The 19,181-nt window shown below is 36.5% G+C and overlaps 2 protein-coding genes across 4 annotated transcripts; one reads left to right on the top strand and one right to left on the bottom strand.

Moving 5' to 3' along the window:
• Positions 1-765: 765 nt before the first annotated feature.
• LOC113698235 (uncharacterized) lies at positions 766-9,540 on the bottom strand. 3 transcript variants are annotated; one of them, XM_072058652.1, is made up of 13 exons: positions 9,340-9,540; positions 9,005-9,234; positions 8,830-8,887; positions 8,045-8,114; positions 7,526-7,826; positions 7,283-7,322; positions 4,677-5,488; positions 4,488-4,536; positions 4,295-4,420; positions 2,699-2,803; positions 2,459-2,550; positions 2,176-2,329; positions 766-1,204 (listed from the first exon to the last, which is right to left on the bottom strand). In XM_072058652.1, the coding sequence occupies exons 2-13, from the start codon at positions 9,169-9,171 to the stop codon at positions 938-940; spliced, it is 2,241 nt and encodes a 746-aa protein (XP_071914753.1). In that variant the 5' UTR covers positions 9,172-9,234; positions 9,340-9,540; the 3' UTR covers positions 766-937. The 3 variants fall into 3 exon arrangements, with proteins under 3 accessions (XP_071914753.1, XP_071914754.1, XP_071914755.1); XM_072058653.1 differs by having other exon boundaries at positions 9,361-9,501; XM_072058654.1 differs by lacking the exon at positions 9,340-9,540 and having other exon boundaries at positions 8,045-8,097; positions 9,005-9,086.
• A 5,170-nt stretch (positions 9,541-14,710) lies between these two features.
• Positions 14,711-18,352, top strand: LOC113699172 (glucan endo-1,3-beta-glucosidase 2-like). The gene is made up of 4 exons (XM_072060490.1): positions 14,711-15,289; positions 16,312-17,565; positions 17,680-17,707; positions 17,828-18,352. Exons 1-4 carry the CDS (start codon positions 15,232-15,234, stop codon positions 17,973-17,975), a joined length of 1,488 nt encoding a protein of 495 aa, XP_071916591.1. The 5' UTR covers positions 14,711-15,231; the 3' UTR covers positions 17,976-18,352.
• The last annotated feature ends 829 nt before the right edge of the window (positions 18,353-19,181 follow it).

Genomic DNA, 19,181 nt, shown 5'->3' on the forward strand with positions numbered 1-19,181 from the left:
TTCAGATAAAATGCTCTTCTCTGTTCCTTTTGGGTGGGTGGGAGGGGGGGGGGGGGCATCTCATCTTTGGCACTTGATTAAGGAGGCAGCTGGACAATATCCGTGTCAGCTAATAAACTATGGTCAGCCTGTTCAAACGATAAACCTGCCAATTACAAGAACTTTCATGCTTCACATTGAAGTTTCTAGCCAAAATATGAGATGCGAGCCAGAGGAGCCACTTTCCGGAGAAACAAATTCAGCCAGAAAGTGACACAGCATGGATTGTTGCTATTAACTTCGAAATCTAACTGCAATATTATGACAACCGGTGGCTGGCTCAACAATCCCACGACCCAACAAGAAATGATCCGATTGCATGAAACAAAATGATTCCATACCTTCAACACGTAGACGTAGTATAGCATGGTATCACGTGGGCTTTAGCTTTCCGAGTTATCTCGACGAGCGAAACCAATTGATGGGCTTACCTACTCGGATAATCCCATGGATCGAACCTAAAGGTACATATACAGCAGGTCTGGCATAACAACCGTGTAGTCCACAACAATTTGGCCACATTGAAGATCCACTCGCTTTCTCTAGAAATCATAATAAAGTATATAATTCAAGCGATGACTTCGATTACGCAATGATTTCAAAATGTAAGAAAAAGGAACTTCTTCATCATGATGGAGCAAATTTGTTCATCAACAGATTCGAACAGTATTATGTTTCTGAAATTAGATGTCACATAGAGCAGCTTCAGAGGAAAAGAATTTCAACTTTGAGCGCAAATACACATATATAATACCCCCATTAGAGGCCCAAAAGAATACATCTCAGACTGGAGGTACATCATCCGTACAAAATGTCATCATCAGGTATGGAGTTAAAGCCCTACAATGTACAAGAGTCTAGAACTGAGCGTGTCTACAACATCAGGACCAACTTAACCTCAATTCATTTCCATCTTAATCTGAGGGGCCTGAGCAAAATTATACTCCACCACCTTTTTTGGAACGTCCGTTGGTACTATACAGCCACCATTGTAACCATCTATAAGCAACTTACCTATTTTTGACCTCCACTCCGAGGTGTCCTCACTTTTCCTGTCATGAACAACTCTGTCACAGTAGTTTAGCATGGATCCAAGTCCAGAATTTGGTATCCAACCATATTCCATCAAGACCCTTGCTTCACCTTCAGTCAGGTCCTCTCCAACCTATTAAGTTGAAAACCAAGATCAGTGAGCAGATACATTGCTGAATCAAAGATATTACGAAAACATCAGGTCTTTCCAACTATAGCTAAATGCCAGAGTAAAGAAGGCAATGTTATTATGGAGAAGACAAATGCTTGTAAATTCAACCTAACAGGGTAGACTAAAAGATTGTTTGATCTTCTCAGCAAACAAGTTAGTACAAAGAGCATATACTTGCCATATTTGTTTGAGAGCATATAATATTAATCATTAGCTTGCATGAAAAATCAAACATCAGCAACTCAAACTTGACAGGTAATTGTTATTATGAAGGCAAACAGAGAGACAATAAGAAAGCACAAATATTCAGAGAAAATAATCACTGAACAAATACAACTAAAGCTCATTCAGATTTCTATTTACTTTCAAAATCTTCAATTTAGAACAATCTAGCATTACTGTTTTGAAACATCTGGATGATTGCACCAATCAATTAAAGGCTATATTGCCAATATCTCAAGTTTTCCATCATCTGAAGCTGTGCTCAAATAGGATATATGATGGGGGTAAGCTTGATCTGAATACTAGTAATAATTTGGAAAATAAAAAAGAATAACAACTAACAAGAAATAGTGACACAGTCCAATCTGTGTTTCTATAGGAACTTGTGTTAAACCCGTGGGCTTACGAATATTTTCAAGCAGATACGGACCAACCAGTTCAACTAATATCAACAATTGTGCTGCTTTTACACCTCATAATAATGCATCAAAACTGACGAAAACAAATTGTCTCAATAAAACATAATTAGTCAGTCAGGCAATGCAATTTTTTTCCTTTCTGTTTCTCCCTCCTTTAAGGCACAGGTGATTGACAAGGACCAATAAACTCCACCAGAGTTTAAAGACTTCTGACATGCACACTAATTACAGACATATCAAAAGAGTAAATAATATAATTCAATCACTTAGAAGTTATGCAAGAATGTTTACCACTAATGCTCTGTTCTCGATCAGTGCAACCCTGCTACAGCTAGTTAGCTTCATAGCAGTCACCAATCGCTTGATCTGCCAATCTATAGGTAAGGAATCCATCAACTCAAAGAAGTATGTTGCGTAACCATACTCAGGGCGTTCAAGCACTATCCTGTATGTTATGTAGAAGATCTCAATTACTTCATAGAAGCCCACTAAAATAACACGAGAAAGCCCTAAAACAGAGGCACTATCCTGTATGATTACCTCTATCCTGTATGTTATTCAACAAACAACATACCTATTGTGTCTCTCAAATACAAATATGAATGCTTGAAGGTCTCGGCACCACCCCCATTCAACAGGCCACTTTCTGAATTGTAAATATCGTGCCTAAAGGAAAAAGTATAACGAGAAAAAAAGGTTCATCTGTTAGTGGGAACAATGCATTTTACTCAGATTGGGATGGATGTGAATTGAAATGAGTAGCAAGTATAATGATAAAAAGACTTGAGATACAAAATAAAAGGAAACACTATACCTGCTCCACAAGTGAAAAGAGACAAGCCAAACAATAGGTAGCTTTGTCACCCTTGGCACACCGCAATGGAGCAAGCTTTAACAATGAACTCCGTTGAGAAAATAGCTATCCCACATTGTTTTTATTGGAAAAATGGAAACGAAGGGAAGAAAATTCACATATCAGAGATTAAAATTGGTGAATGTGCCAAAGTATCGCATGAAATTAATTGAAAAATTAACCAGGCAACTGTTGAAAAATCCTGATCTGCAGACATCCTCAATTGCAGCATTATTTCATATCATCATAACCACAGGAGGTGTGACAATGACAGCTGAAGGGCTAACAGCCCAAAAGTACGAAAATATGAGATGAAGTCGACATCTAACTGTAACAATTAAGCTGCTACAGATAATACCGTAATGTCATGTCTAGACACAAGCCATAAAGGTACCACATAGTGGAAAGAGGAAATAGTTAAGCTACAGATTGATCCCACCCAATAAACAAGAAAACATCCCAAAAAAAAATTCTTCCCAACAGAAAATTTTATTTTAGAAAATCAGGATATCTTTATTTCATCCATCCTGTAAAGATATCTTTATTTTAGGGGGGAGGGCGGAACAAATCTTCAAATTAGACCCAGAATCTTCACTCTTCAGTAATCCACCATATGTTTCCAGCTCCCATTTCTTTACGGAGCTAGAACACGTGAATTCTATATTGTCCTTAAGGGCAGGCTACTGAACAACATAAACAGGTAACATGTACAACTGTGGTGGAGACGACAAATTTTAGACACAAAATAATTTTAACACCTAGATGTCAGTTTCAAGGCATGAGAAACAATTAAAAATACACCAGCATAGAGTAGTTGAGGCTAACTAGTGATGTTGGAGACAGTTGGGGATGGGAGTACTTCATTAGTTCTTTTGATGAAAAGGGTACCATGTTTCTCTGTTACTAGTCCTAAAGACCTGCACTCCACAAATTATCCTAATAACCCCAACTCTTATAACTCAGCAGGGTAAGATAGCACCTAGGCATGATGATCACCTAGTATGGCAGGACATGTATTATGACTGCCCACAGTGAGCACCAACTCCAAAAAAAAAAGGGCCTGACAACTAACTCATCCTTGAGTCAGACGATATACGTATTACCTGGGCATTTAGCATAAAATTGACTAACAAGACATCTTCTTGAATTGATGCTGGGTGGAAAATAAGTAAAACAAATTCACTTTGTTAAAGGCAATTGCGAAAGGCATATAATGCATATCCACCAAGCTATTTAGTTGGTGATAATACCTATCAACAGTAATAAATTTCATCCAAGGGCAAAGGACAAAAGAATAAAATAAAAATAAATCTATGTACTTTAGTTCTTTGATCCTTTTGATGATCATTTGAAGAACAGCCACCATTTGGCAAATTCTGTGTGTCTCTGTAAAAGAACAACAGGATTCTCGAGAAAATACAAAGAAAATTTTCAAAAAAGTGGGAATTCCAGCTAAAGATTGGCTTATTTCAGACGATTTTATATCCTCCGGCATATGGGTGAAAAGGGATGGACATCATAGATTTCTCTAATGTTGTCAAGGAAGAACCCACAAACCTTTGAAATAATAGCTTCGAGTTCTGAAAAGTTGTCTTCAGTGGACAAATCATCAAGGGCCTCGTCACTTTCCTTTTCCCCATAAAGTTTAATTTCATTAACTGATACACCCTTCTGAATCAATACCTGCCCGCATAACAAACCAAATGAACCCAAATCAAGGTGGGAACACCAAATAAAACACAAACTACACCTGCAGAAGCCCAGGAGCATCCTCCTCCAATGCTGTTTCAACAGAATCCCTACAAGTTGTAGCAGAGCAGATTAACAAAGCTCAAAGAACTATTTCCACCCAAAAAGCAGGGGGGAAAAAACAAATATAAACCACACCAAAGCTTTGAAAAAGAAAGTTCATTGAAATATAAATGGTCAAACATATTACGTGGCTGATTTTCTCCTTTTCCTAGGACGGTTAATCTTCAGTGGCTTGGCAGATTCCTGTGCTATGGGATGACAATCTAATCCAGCAGGAACCATCTTGCTCAACCATTCCATTCCAACGACATCTGAATGAGGCACTTGTGCTGACAGCAATTTCATCCTCTCTCGCAGCAACAAATGATCAAGCTCATCATCATTGGAATCAGCAGAAAGATCAGGTTCACTTTTAACCAGATCCACGTTATCCAAAGGCAAATGGCCTGAAGGAAAACTTTTTTGGCTTGCCTCGTCATTATCCAAGGGTTCTACCTTGACGTTGACAACATTTGCTACAGCTGAATTATGCATGGGACTTTTACTGGACAAAAGATTTTGTCTACTGTTTGCACCAGACATAGAGAACTTGTTCTCCGAAAAGCATGTCATAGCATGTGCTTGAGTTGCTACACCTGAATTGTGCATGATACTTTTACTGGACAAAAGATTCTGTCTACCGTTTGCACCAGATGTAGAGAACTCTTTCTCCAAAGAACATGTCTTAACCTGTTCTTGAATTGTCGTCATTTTTCCTGATTTAATTGATTTATTACCCTGCCAGTTACACAAGAACTGTGAATTTCTATGATCTGCATTAGGTAATGCCATAATGACACCTTTTGATGAACCAGAGATAGAAGTTGTTTGCATCTTGCGATTGGAGTTTTCACCAAATGGTGACTCCTTATCAACATAATCAGTCTCTTCTTTATCAATTCCAGCACCTTGCTTGTTTAAATCATCCAAAGCTGGCATAGACGATAGGGCAGTATTACCCTGTTTACCAACCAGAAACCAACAACAGTAATGAGAAGCAGAAGTAGACAAGCATTGAAACAAATTCCCACTAAGTACAAATCAAAATACTAAAAAGAACATATAACAGAGAGCTGCATACAGCTCAAAACAATCTCTTAAATCAGACACTGGAAACAATTTATAAAGAAAGAAAAAAGATTTAGCAAAACATCATGGTAAAACCATGCAAGCTCCCATTCCCCATCCCCCAAGAGCAGGAAAAAAGCCACTCAAGAGAACAACAAAGAACAAAAAACAAAATAAGCAAATACCAAATCAAACAACTCGAGAATATCTTCACTACAATCCAAATTAGAATTCAAACAAGTTGACAAAAATCTTTATGTTCAACTTGGAATTCTTCCAACTACAGACCAATAAGCATCAAAATCAACTGTATCAGAAACTATTTAAAGTATATATTCAGGTAAACATCCTAACACTTTGAATAACCTGTGCAGTATTCTTCATTTGGTCAATTGAACTTGTAACCAATGGATAAGTATTTACTCAACCACCAAGCCACAAGTCAGTGTGGGACATACTTGATCGATTGTATACATTAAACAAAGGAGATATGGGCCTATTGTGAGCAATAACAGGCTATTCTTTAAATCACAGGGTCTGCAGGGTAAATGAGATCAACTGAAACACCATCAAACCACCAAATGAAGAATTGCAGTGCATAAAGACAACAATAAAAAGGAGAGGGATTTCAACACCCATGTTTGACTCTATTTACTAATCAACCCACCAATCCATTAGTCAGCTTCAATAGAGCAACGCATTTCTTTGCATTCGAACTTTGTTGACTTTAACTTTGCAGAAAAACTAACAGATGAATTAAGACAGAGCAGTCAAAACTTAAACCCAGGGGGTTTTTTTCCATTGAATGCCCTTTGCTCCCTGAATGGGCATGCACAAAGGAGAAGAGCAAAATCATAAGACTGGAAAAGAAAACCTTTCTATGTAAAGCTTCAAATTTTATACTAAAGAAAAACGTAATTGTACCAACTTCATGAATAAGGCTCAAAAAAATCATCCAATCTCAACTTGGAAGCAAGAGGTTACGCCCCACAAGTACCACAGCACTCGACCTGCTGAAATCGAACCAGCAACCAAGAGGAATTGTCCTCTGCTCTGCCTTTGAGCTTAGGTCGAACAAGACAATTCCTCCATGCCGATTGACTGTATGAGATGCGACTACTAGAAAGAAAGCAACTATGAAGACTTCAACTATGCCATTCCAGAAAAAACTATGCAGTTACATATTCAGTTAGAAAAAATTCCGCTTTTCCCACAAATTCAACACAATCCTCACTTCTTGCAAATACAAGATGGCACATTGCCTAAAAAGGCAAAAAGAATACACATGGAACATCAAAATCTTTCTGAAAACAAAAGTTTAAAAGGAGATATTAGTCTAAACTTGATTCCAAATAACAAACAAAAAAAAACTATACTTCCGGAGAGCTGAACCCAATATTAGGAAAGTAACAATTGCACTTTTATCTGCATTTCAAAACACTCCCCAGCTAGAACATTAAATTGATTTAACCTTTTGAGCACTGTAAAATGGAATCCAGAAGAATCCAGATCCTAAATTTTTCCGCAAGCTTCATTACATTATGAAGCATGATAGCCTAGATAAAGTAACAAGGCTAAATCTGTTAAAGCTTGATTGAATTTGTTTAGTTGCAAACTAAACCCCTCACACTAAATAAGCAGAGAAGTACAGCAAATCAACAAGGGAGGAAAGGACAGATAAGTTACCTCTAAAGGAGTCTTGGTCAACCCCAACATTTGGCTGCAACTGAAAAAGAAAAGGTCAAACTTTAGTTGTTTCTAGCCTTACCGTGTGAAATTTTCATAAGAATGAACTAAATATGTTTGTATTCTTCCTGTCTGGAACTCAGACTACTAGCACCTGCTTTTCAACATTCATAAAAATGCACATAATGAGATCACAATAACATGCTTAAATGCATTATAAGTCAAATTAAGACAAAATGACACCTTAACACAAGCCTTCTCTGACGTTCCTTGAGTACAACATGATCAAGTTCATCAAAAAAGTCAACAGGGTTATCATTCTTAATCTCTAGCAAATCACCACCATTTGCACAATTTGAAGGGTTTTTAAATGGACTTGATGGACTGTGGCCAGAACACTGGACATTGATGGAAACATCACGTGATGACAGCAGCGATTGCTGACAGGAACTACTTTCCATGCCACTAAGTACCTCTGCTGGAACCATCTCAACACAGACTTTATTTGCTTCAATAACTTGATCACTGCAACCCCCCTGATCACCTAAGCATTTGTGTAGAAAGAAATCAAGTCTAACAGCGCATAAAAGACTTCTTAAATAGCACTACCAAAGAGCAAAACCCTCCATTTGGAAGCAAATTCATGAGGGGACCCAATAATCAGGTCTGGAGATAGAGAAAAGTAAGAAAAGTTCAGATTTTTCTGACTACCAAGTTCAAGTTCCAGTTATATGTCACCAAGTACGGCGTAAGAACTTTTACCAATGTGATTTTGTTCATATGACCAACTCCCAACCTTTCCTTCCCGAGCAAGGCTAGCAGAAGAGAAACTCTGTAAGACAAAATTTATACCAATTGAAAAGTGAAATTGACCAACATGTATAGATACAAATGACATAAAAAAAATTCAGACAGAAAAGCTAACTTTTTGAAGCAAACTACATGACAATCATATACCAAATTCCATTGTACAGCAAATGGAATGAATCTTGACCATACTGTGGGCGTTTTTTACTAGAAAAATTTTCTGCACAATTATGCATAAGAATTAACAAGAACACGGAAGCAGAATCACTTAAGTAATCAGAACTCTCCAACCAACAAAATTAGGAGCACCAAAATCCCAACCGAAATAGCAGTATTTGGACCTAAATCAAACAAGACTCATTTGCTAGAAAATCAAAATACGGAATGCGTCTAATGACAGAGGAGCCAATCACCTTTAATCTAAAGGAAAGGTTATCTAAAGAATGACAAGTGCACTTGGAATACGACTTCTTAAGTATTTAATTCGTAGCTGGAAGTGTATTGCCAATCTTGGTTCTAGTCTAAAACAGCAGTGTCCTCCATTCCATAAAGCAACATACAACAATTACCAGCAGAACAATCATGTCCAAAATCCCAAAACATTCATAGCATCATAGGACTATAGAAAAATCTCTAATAAAATCATAAAAGTAGAAGTTTGTACCATCAAACTAAGGATAGAATTCCTATCCTCTCAGTCAAACTAAATTCCTGAGAAATAAAAGCCAAATGATTATCACCTCAGAGCCACACTGCCCATTGTCATCCTCCTCCTTCACAAAAGCATCATTATCGACCCTGCATTTCGACCACAAAGAAGAAAAGAAAGGAACAAAAAAAAACGTTTTTTCAGCTCTAAAATATTGAAACCAAAAACAAAAACCAATAATCCAGAAACATAACCAAGAGGCTTACGCGGGTAAATTCGAGGTCCCGTCATCTTCCGAATCGAAATCCGGGAATAAATCGGAAAAACTACTGCGAGCCAACAGAATTTTCAACCGCTGCTTCAACGGCAACCGGTCGTGCTCTTCGGACCACAAACCGGAATCCCGAACCTGACTCGTACGCAATTCACCCATATTTTCTAAGGGATAGCTCTCAAAATCAATACTTTATTCATTTACCCTCCAAGGCCACGACTTCTGCATCAAATTAAACAGAAAAGTTGATGAATTTCATCAAACTAGGGTTCTTAGTAAATGTACATATTCAATCTTAGGTCATCCAAGAGGATAAATGAGTAGTACCATTGGCTTTCCCAAGAGTACCTACGGCAATTTTCTTGTGTTTGATTATGAAATGTTTGCGCGCCATTGGAGAAGGGAAGGACAGAGGTCTCTTTCTCTACTAGTTACTGTTCCTTTCAATTGGGAGGTGGAGCCATGGCAGTTTCGAGCTGATTATAAGAGTCCCATGGCTATTATCTTTTCCTTTACCCTTTTCTTTTTTATCCAATTGTAGCCGACGGTCTATACCAATTTATAGGCCCTGTTCTATTCTCTCTCACTCTCACTCTCTCTCCCTTTTTTTTTCTTTTTTTGATATTTAATGGAATTTACTTGCATTAGATAGAGTAGAATAATAATGACTGAGCCAATTTTTTCTGTCTTCTCTACTTATGTAATAGTAGCATAGGTTTTATTGCTTTATTAATCATTTTTCATAATTTTGTTGGGGAGTTTGTGTGGAGTTCACTAAAAAAATTAAAAAAAATACGATGTTGTTAAGTGATAGGCATAAATATGAAATTTCATAAAAATTATAATTGTATGGACTATCTTTTAGTTTGTATCGATCGTATAGATTATCTGTGATTTAATGTAGAACTATCCGTTTGTAAATCAGCTCCTGTTAAGTTATAACTGTTAAACGAATCGAGCTATTCGATAGGTCGGTTTGTTTCAATTCGTTCGTGTTTGTGAAAGATTCGTTCAAAACCTTAAACGAGCAGAATTCGAATGAATTTTTTTGTTCGATTAATAATTGAGCAAATACGAGCATGTTCGCGAATTTTGACGAACGTTCGCGAACATGAACATAATTGTCATTTGACAAATTTTAGGGTTAATTTTATGGCTGGACTTTTATATTTGGAGGGCAAATTTCTTTGTTTTATTTGTTGTTTTTATGTTTATGTTAGTTATATAGTTAATGAATAATAGAATTTAGTCACTTAGTGCTTTAATTGTTTTTTATGATGATTAATGATTTGTATGGAATTAGGTTTAAAATAATCTGGATTCGAGTTTTTCGAGCATTTCACGAATGACTCATTATATTAAACGAGTTGAACACGAATTCGAACATGAATTTTGCTTAATGAGTTGAACACAAACGCATGTTTGGAGTTCGAAAGTTAATAAACGAGCACGAATCTTGTTCGAATCGTTTAATGAACAGAACTCAAACATGAGATACTCGATTCGATTCGACTGATTTACAACTACTATGTTAAGTATTCACCAAGTCATAACAAAGCTATGCTAATGCGAACAAGTTGGTTGGAGGATAACCATCAAATTTAAGGGCTTTAATGTTCTCTTTTTTTTAAAAAAAAATGACTAGAAAATCTCCTCACAATCGGCTTACGCTACACCAATCCTTGTCAAGTAAATTCGGTTAGTTTGAGCATGTGCACAAAGCTTGCAACGTACATTGTTAGTACTTGTTAGCGTTTTTTGTGTTCTAAAGTTGGAAAAAGTTACAGACGACATTTTGTGGATAAGCATTTGAGTGGCAAATTGGTTTAGACAACATGATAAGAATGATATATGGTTGAAAGATGAACTAAATAATTTCATGTTCAAATCGGGTTCGGATTGGTAAGAGTTTTTTCGAACTTTATTTGTCAATAAAATAAGTCAAATTTAAACAATATTCTATATTTAATAATTTTCAAATTCGATAAAAAGTTTGTTCAAATTCGAGTCGGCAAATAAAAAATAAAAATTGAACAAAATTTCAATTTAGTTAAAATAATCCATCAAATTTGAACACTATAATAATTGAATTGGCTATGCTCGTTTACACCCATAGAATGATGTATTATGTATAAAATGCATAATCAAGACAACCCCTCAAGATTGTTTTGTTAAACATGTATTCTGTTATAACTTTTTGGACTAACTCTACTTTGAACTCCAGAACTTGTATCTCATTCTCGCATTGTACCTTAAATATTAATTTGAGACACTTTACATAGATTTATCCCATTTGAATCTAATTTATAATAAAATTATCAAAATAGATGACTGTGCACAAAACATGTATTTTGCGTGATTGATAGGAATCGCGAGATAATGGTAAATACACAATCACCTAATAGAATGATTGAGCCGTACTTGTGCACATGGTCCTCTATTCAGCTAGTTTTTGTGCACATGATTGAGCCGTACTTGTGAATTGTTATTAATTGGACTTAAGAGGACAAGTACAAAAAACCAGGATACAAAGTGTATAAGATTGAAACTTAGGGTGTAAAATGAAAATATGATGCAAGTTCAAAGGTGTAAAGTGAAACTAGTCCAAATTTTTAATGGCAATTCGTGACAAATAAAATGAAATGAAATTAAAGGAGCAACATTCCAGAACAATGCAGTCTTAGATCATGCCATTGGAAGTAAAAAGAAACTACCAATTTTCCCCATAGCCATGGGAGGCAAAATGGTTTTTGAAAATTTAGGGGGCAAAGTGGACTTACACCTAACTACAGTGGGGTTTAGTGTAATTTTGCCTCAACATGATCAATTGCAATTAAATATTCACCAAGTATTCCGAATTACATGTCAACTAATTTTCTTTTTATTTTGATTCCCGAATCTGGCCACAATTACGTTTAGCACCCAATAAAATGATACATGTCCGGGATCGAGCTCCGAATTAATGGGCTCCCAAGCCTGAACAACAGGCCCAAACATAACTCTGTCCTCTCTCCGTCACATCATATTTGGAAGTTACCATAAAAGGACAAACAAATTTGTCGTTTTGACTTGACCCTTTCAGCTTTAGCATAATAATAACGAAGAACAAGACACCATATGTAACTTTGCAAACAAAAAAATAAAAATAAAAATCAGCGGGTCAAAATTTACTCTTATCTAAATTTCAATCATAAAGTTCATGACTAGTTAAATATTCGGGACAAGAAAAATCGACTAATGTCATCGTTAGAATAGGGGTTTTTGGATCCTATGTTACACTTTTTGGTGTTGCATCCATATTCTATCATATTTTAATGTGATAGTTGTCATTTTATCTAAATTTGATAGCTCATGGAGAATTTATTTCAAAACATGGGATAACATAATTGTAACAACGAAAAGGCATTTTAAAAAAAAATCACTTTGAAGCGTAAATGAGGCTCCTAATTGATCATAAAAATATAGCAAAACGAGTACTTGCGATTTTCTTTTATATTTCTCAACAAGTTGCTACTCCATCACAAACAAAATTTTTACAAAACCAAATAGATACTAGTTGAATATAACATACTTAGTAATGGGAATGGAGTAGGTACGATTAACATTAAGGAAAATGACATGTTTCATCATTTACGTTTCGCAAAAATATTCTTTTCGTCCCTCACTTTTAAAATAAAGCAAATTCGTCCCTAACATTTAAAAATTAAAACTATTACATCCCTGAACCTAATTTTCAATCTGAATCAAACCATTCAACAACCTAGTAATAAATTTCGGAAATATAATTGATAAATCATTCGGTCAATTTTATTATATTCACATGACATTTAGTAAACGAAAAAAATAAAAATTATAACATAAAAGGTCATTCTTTGTCTTGGAATAGTAGAGTTCTTTTTTGGATAAATCTTTTCATACATCGTTAGTATATCCGCTTGCGAATCTAGATGTGTATCATAAATATAAAATTTGGTGTTTAAATTTAAATTGAAATGATATGGCGGTACATAAAACCGTCAGTGTATACAATGATAATCTAGGAAAGATTAATCTTTCTTTTTTATGTTATAATTTTTTATTTTTTATTTTTGGGTTCATTAAATTTTACATGAATATCAAGTTGAGTTAACCAAGTGATCTGCCAATTACACCCCCAAAATTTGTAATCAGGTTGATTGGTAGTTTGATTCAGATTGAAATTTGAGTTCAGGAATGTAAGAACTTCAGTTTTTAAATGTCAAGAACGAAATTGCTTCGTTTTTAAAGTGAGGGATGAAAAGAATATTTTTGTGAAATGTGAAGGATGAAACCGATCATTTTCCCTTAACATTAAGTACAATTGATATAATCGTTATACTTTTTTTTTTAGTGAATCAGTGTGATTTTATTATATTTTATAATTTAGTATACGCTCATGTGATTTTTGTTGTTCATTATAAAATATAATAAAATTATGTAAATGCAAATCAAATCATTAGAAAAAGCAAAACAACCATACCAATTATATCTATTATTAACCGTATCTCTCCCAAATCCCTTAGATACTACGATACAATATGGCAAATAGTAGTGTAAAATAAAGGGATTACAACTTATTCAAGAAATGTTTTACATTGTTTAAGAACGGGCGCGGCGCAGCGACAATATATATAGCTTCTGAATTACTCCCTATCGGCTAACTGTGCGACCTTAATTGGATTGGTATTGGCAGAGTCTGCAATTCTGCATCGTGCACAGCTCTCAAGTCTCAAGCTCCAAATCCAATAGCCTCTCAGGCCTCAGCAGAACTTTTTACCGAAGCAGTCAAAGTAAAACACTAAAACGGACTTGACGCTGGATGCAGATTCAAGAATGTGACGCTCATCAAAAAAACAAAGCATATGACCGTTGAAACCAGCTGTAAGGTGTTTACCTCTTTGGAAGACAACAACCTCAGCCTCAGCAATCACTGGCCTTTCTTTGTACTTTCGGTCCCACTCTCTCAGTTAAATCTATGCCCAGTTGTCCACATCTACATGCACGAATAAACACACAAAAAACAAACCCCCCCCCCCCCAATAGAAAGTAGAAACCTGAAGCCTGAAATGCGAGGATTCATAAACTCGCAACGGCTACCAACAAAAGTTCCTTTGCTTTGCTTTGGTTCGTTCGTTTCAAGAATCAAGACAAGACTACTCCCCAATCCCCCATAGTCCCATACTGCACACTTCACAGCCTTCACCGTAGACTGTGACTGACTTGGTTAAAAATACCAGTAAAGCTAAAAGGGGGTCATTTCCCAATGAATTAGATAAAATTTATTTTATTGTTTAATTGTAATACCAAGGGCTGTTCCAATGGTAGCCAGTAGTGTTTAGTAGTGGAAAAAGTACATGTTTTAACCTGGAGAATCCCAAATATAAGCTCCCTTTATATTTGTATAAACATGTTTATGAGAAAAATTTTTGAAACGTTTTCTAAGCTCCTACTATTTTTATAAATACATTTATCAGAAAAAAGCTCACTGTAAAGTTTTTCTTGAAAGTACGTCCGAAATAATCTGAATTTTCACAAGCAAAAAACTTTGAGACCATCCTAACGTAGTAATTTTTTTTTCTCCTTTTTTCGAAGCAATAGTAAGTTAGACTAATAATAATAAGGTATAAATGTATGTAAAATATCTAATTACTTGTCGGGCTACTTTATTCTTCGTAGTATCTGTAATACAGAATATGGTACATATTCACTTGGCAGAAAAGAGAAGGGATCGCCCCCCGGGGCTAGAGCGGGTGGTTGTAGCTCAGTTGGGCGAGAGCCTCCGCACACGTTCGAATTCCGGGTAACCATTGGTGGGATGATGCTGGGCAGACTCTCTCTCCATCCGCAGTGAGATTAGTTGGGGTCGTACGGTATTACCAGCCATGGGCCTAGATACTCACAAAAAAAAAAAAAAAAAAAGAAGGGATCGTGTCAAAGAGGATGAATCATTAGCCGTTAGATCAATCTGACAAGAATTTAACGTGATTGATGCAGAATGAGAATCCATTTGCTCTTCTCTCTCTTTCTTTCTTCTTATATACCCATTTACTTCAGCATTGTCCCACTCTTTCTTTTTCTTGATCTTTGTCTCATTTCACAAAAACCAACGTATCCTCCTTCCTCATCATCTCCCCTGTTCTCCTTCTTCAACCTTCTGGAGTTTTGCTGCACCTTCTCAAGTGGGATTTGAATAAAGCTGCTATGGCACTGCTGTTTCTTCTGCTTTTGGTTGTAGTATCAGCTGCTTCTGCTGATGAAGGTAAGGCCTTCATCATACCCGTCTGCCCTTGCTTCTCCTCAATGTATGCAGTGCAGTACTTTGCTTGCTATTAAGTTCTTCTCTTGCTTGTCAAGTTGTCACTTTTAGCTTTCTTATTAAGTGGTTCGTGCAGATCTTTAAGATCCCAAATTCCTCTACTGAATGCTCATTCGACCTGTGAACAACGATGCATGAATAAATAATACTATCATTGTCATGTGATTTAGTTGTCTATGCTAGCTACTTAATTAATAAATAAAACCATGTTCCTGACATGGTGGGTGGGGCTGCATTCTTCTTAAAGTAAAGTTTATCACTCTCTTCAATTTGTCTTTGTCCCTCGGAAGCTTAGTTAGTTGGGTCTTAGTAGGAGAAAATAAATGGGAGGCTGGTGGGACTACATATCCCTCTTGGAGTTTATCTTCAATGGTCCATATTTAAAGAGCTGTCATTCATTGCTTTTTCATTTCCTCCTTTTAAAATGGCAAAAAAATGCTATTTTTGCCGGACATCTTATCATTGAAGCTTTGATAGTTTCACAGAGTACTGCTACTCACATAACATATTACACACCCTAATGACTCATCCAAATAAATAGAATGGATGCTAATGTTGAAAGTTCCAATGCTGTTATCTGATTGAATTATAGCATCAAATTAAGATTCTAATCTTGACATTCCCTCTCTATGCTCTGCTATACATTTGGTGTTGAGTCAGTTGAATATGTGGCTTCAGTTTCTGCAATCGCCTCAGCTGGTACAGATTTTCATGTGATACGAAATTTGGTGGTACTTTTGCACTAGAGTTGGCTCACTAACCTGACCAAGTAAAGCAACTTAATTTCTCTCAAGTTAGTTAAAGTGGGGAAAACTGAACAGTAGATTCCAGTGGCATCATTTTGAGTAGTTACTTGCATCTTCATATGGTACTAATAGATGCCAACAAGTGTGAGAGAAACAGGTTTATATTGACAGAAGAAGTCTCGAAATTTTGTTCTTACGACATTTATCTCTGCAATGTAGAAGCCTTTATTGGTGTGAATATTGGGACAGACCTCTCGGACATGCCAGACCCAACTCAAGTAGTAGCCCTACTTAAAAAGCAGCAAATCCGATATGTTAGGCTATACAATGCAGATCGTGGAATGCTTCTTGCGCTTGCCAATACAGGAATTAAAGTTGCTGTCTCCGTTCCAAATGAGCAACTCCTAGCAATAGGCCAGTCCAATTCAACTGCAGCTAATTGGGTCTCACAAAATGTTGTGTCACACTACCCAGCTACCAATATTACTACAGTTTGTGTTGGCTCAGAAGTTTTTACCTCTCTTCCCAATGCAGCACCTATACTTGTCAATGCCCTCAGGTTCATTCAGTCAGCTCTCGTAGCATCAAATCTTGACAGGCAAATCAAAGTTTCAACACCTCTTCCTTCTTCCATTATCCTCGATCCATTTCCCCCGTCTCAAGCCTTCTTTAATCACTCTTTGAACAGAGTTCTAGTCCCCATGCTTAGTTTCTTGCAATCCACGGGATCATATTTCATGCTAAATGTATATCCTTACTACGATTATATGCAGTCTAATGGTGTCATTCCATTGGATTATGCGCTCTTCAAGCCCCTTCCTGCAAACAGAGAAGTTGTTGATGCCAACACACTCCTTCACTACACCAATGTCTTTGATGCGATGGTTGATGCTGCTTTCTTTGCAATGGCATCACTTAACTTCACCAACATTCCTGTTCTAGTGACTGAGTCAGGTTGGCCATCGAAAGGCGACTCCCATGAGCCAGATGCCACAATAGAAAATGCCAACACCTACAACAGCAATCTAATAAGACATGTCCTGAATAAAACTGGAACTCCTAAACACCCTGGAATTGCTGTTAGTGCTTACATTTATGAGCTTTACAATGAAGACACAAGACCCGGACCACTGTCAGAAAAGAATTGGGGACTATTCGATGGTAATGGCGTGCCCATATATATTTTGCGCTTGACTGGATCGGGATCTGTATTGGCTAATGATACCACAAACCAGACGTACTGTGCTGCAAAAGATGGTGCAGACTCCAAAATGCTGCAGGCTGCTCTTGATTGGGCGTGTGGACCTGGCAAGGTGGATTGTTCTCCACTTTTGCAGGGACAACCATGCTATGAACCTGACACTGTTTCTGCACATGCAACTTATGCATTTGATGCTTATTACCAGAAAAATGGGCAGGCTCCTCTGGCTTGTGATTTCAATGGAGTAGCTGCAATCACCACTACAAATCCAAGTAATGAACACGCCACGTGTTCAATTATTCTCTTCTACATCAAGCTTAATCACACATGGCTTGGGATGTGATTTGCACGACTAATCATACTATCATCCTTTTGTTTTTTTGCAGGTCATGGTTCATGCCTATTTCTGGGAAGGTAATTTCATTCTCTAAGTAGAGCTCATTAACTGCTATAGAGTGGTTTTACGTAGTTCTGCCATTCGCACATTCTTTAGATCATAAATGATGCGAAGTCTCTACTTTTTCTGTTTTGCAGTAGTGACAAAAATGCGACGTTTCTGAACAGCACAGCGCCAGCTATGAGTTCCAAGAGCTCAGGTTCTCCTGCCCAGCAATGCAATCCTGTTTCGGCAGCATACTTCATGATAGTGGTGGTTTCAATTGCCAGTGCACTTCTGTTGTAGTATGCTAAATGCATTCGACTATGATCAGTTTGAGATGGCAGAGTTCCCGTATCAGGTTTTTGCTGCTGTACTCGCGATTGCTGTGACAGTTTTGATCTAAATTGTGTATTTTGTTGGGTAAAAAATTGTACAGCCTTCAACATTACAAGAAGGTGAATGGGAAAGGATATATAATATGACGATGGCCTTTGGCAGGGGAAATTTTTTGTACAATATGAGGCAACGGGGTGAAAAATCTCAGTTGAAAAAGGACATCTCAGTTATTCTTGGTGTTTCTAGGCAATAGGAAATTTAGGATGTGTAATGAAATTGGTTCCATTGGCCATAGCTCCCAAGTTCAGAATAAACTGAAAATATCATTATTCTTGTTCTATTCATTCTGGTCGTATCCATTCTTGTTATATTTGGTTTTTTCAATATTGATTTTTGTCAGGTTTTCCTGTCAACTTATAGGCTTAGAGGTAGCCATGGTTCCATTTTGAACCAACAGTAACCGGATTGAACCAAAAACCGGTTTTGAACTGCATCAGAATTCAAGTGGTAACTGTAGTCTGTAGGAAAAGGTTCCAGCTCTTGTTCTCTTAAAAAAAAAAAAAAAAAAGAACCAAAATTGGAACTGTCGGTTCCAATTCTGGTTATAATCGTCTCAAACAAAAAAAATATTAGTAACATTTCACAATGTGATGTGTTTTTCATAAAATTTATGTCACTTTTTCCTTTATTTGTTGGATAATAATAAATCAAATCTTATTTTTTTATATTTATTTTATTTACCTTCTCTTATTATTATTATTATTCTAAATCTATTATTTATTACTTTTGTATCAAATTTGTAATATTAAGTAACTAAGTATGGCTAAAGGATTTCGGAACTGGAACTGGAATTTGCGGTTCTAGAATCGCAATCGTATACTATCCTATAAACTATGATTTTGATTCTATCGTTCTAAAGAATCGGAACCGATAATTCCAAAACCGTGACCCACAATTTTGAAACCGTGACTATGTATACCTAGACTTGGCAAGCTATGTAATTCCACTTTCAACTCTTTCTACAATCTAAAAGGGTGCTTGTTTCACGTATTGGAATCGGAAATGGAAATAGAATCGTAGACTTTGGTTTTGGAATTAAGCTTTTCATTCCAATATCTAGCTTGGTTCACACATTGGAATTAGCATCATTCCAATTCCTGATGCTTGGTTTGA

This window comes from Coffea arabica, chromosome 7e (assembly GCF_036785885.1).
Source record: "Coffea arabica cultivar ET-39 chromosome 7e, Coffea Arabica ET-39 HiFi, whole genome shotgun sequence".
NCBI classification, from domain to species: Eukaryota; Viridiplantae; Streptophyta; class Magnoliopsida; order Gentianales; family Rubiaceae; genus Coffea; species Coffea arabica.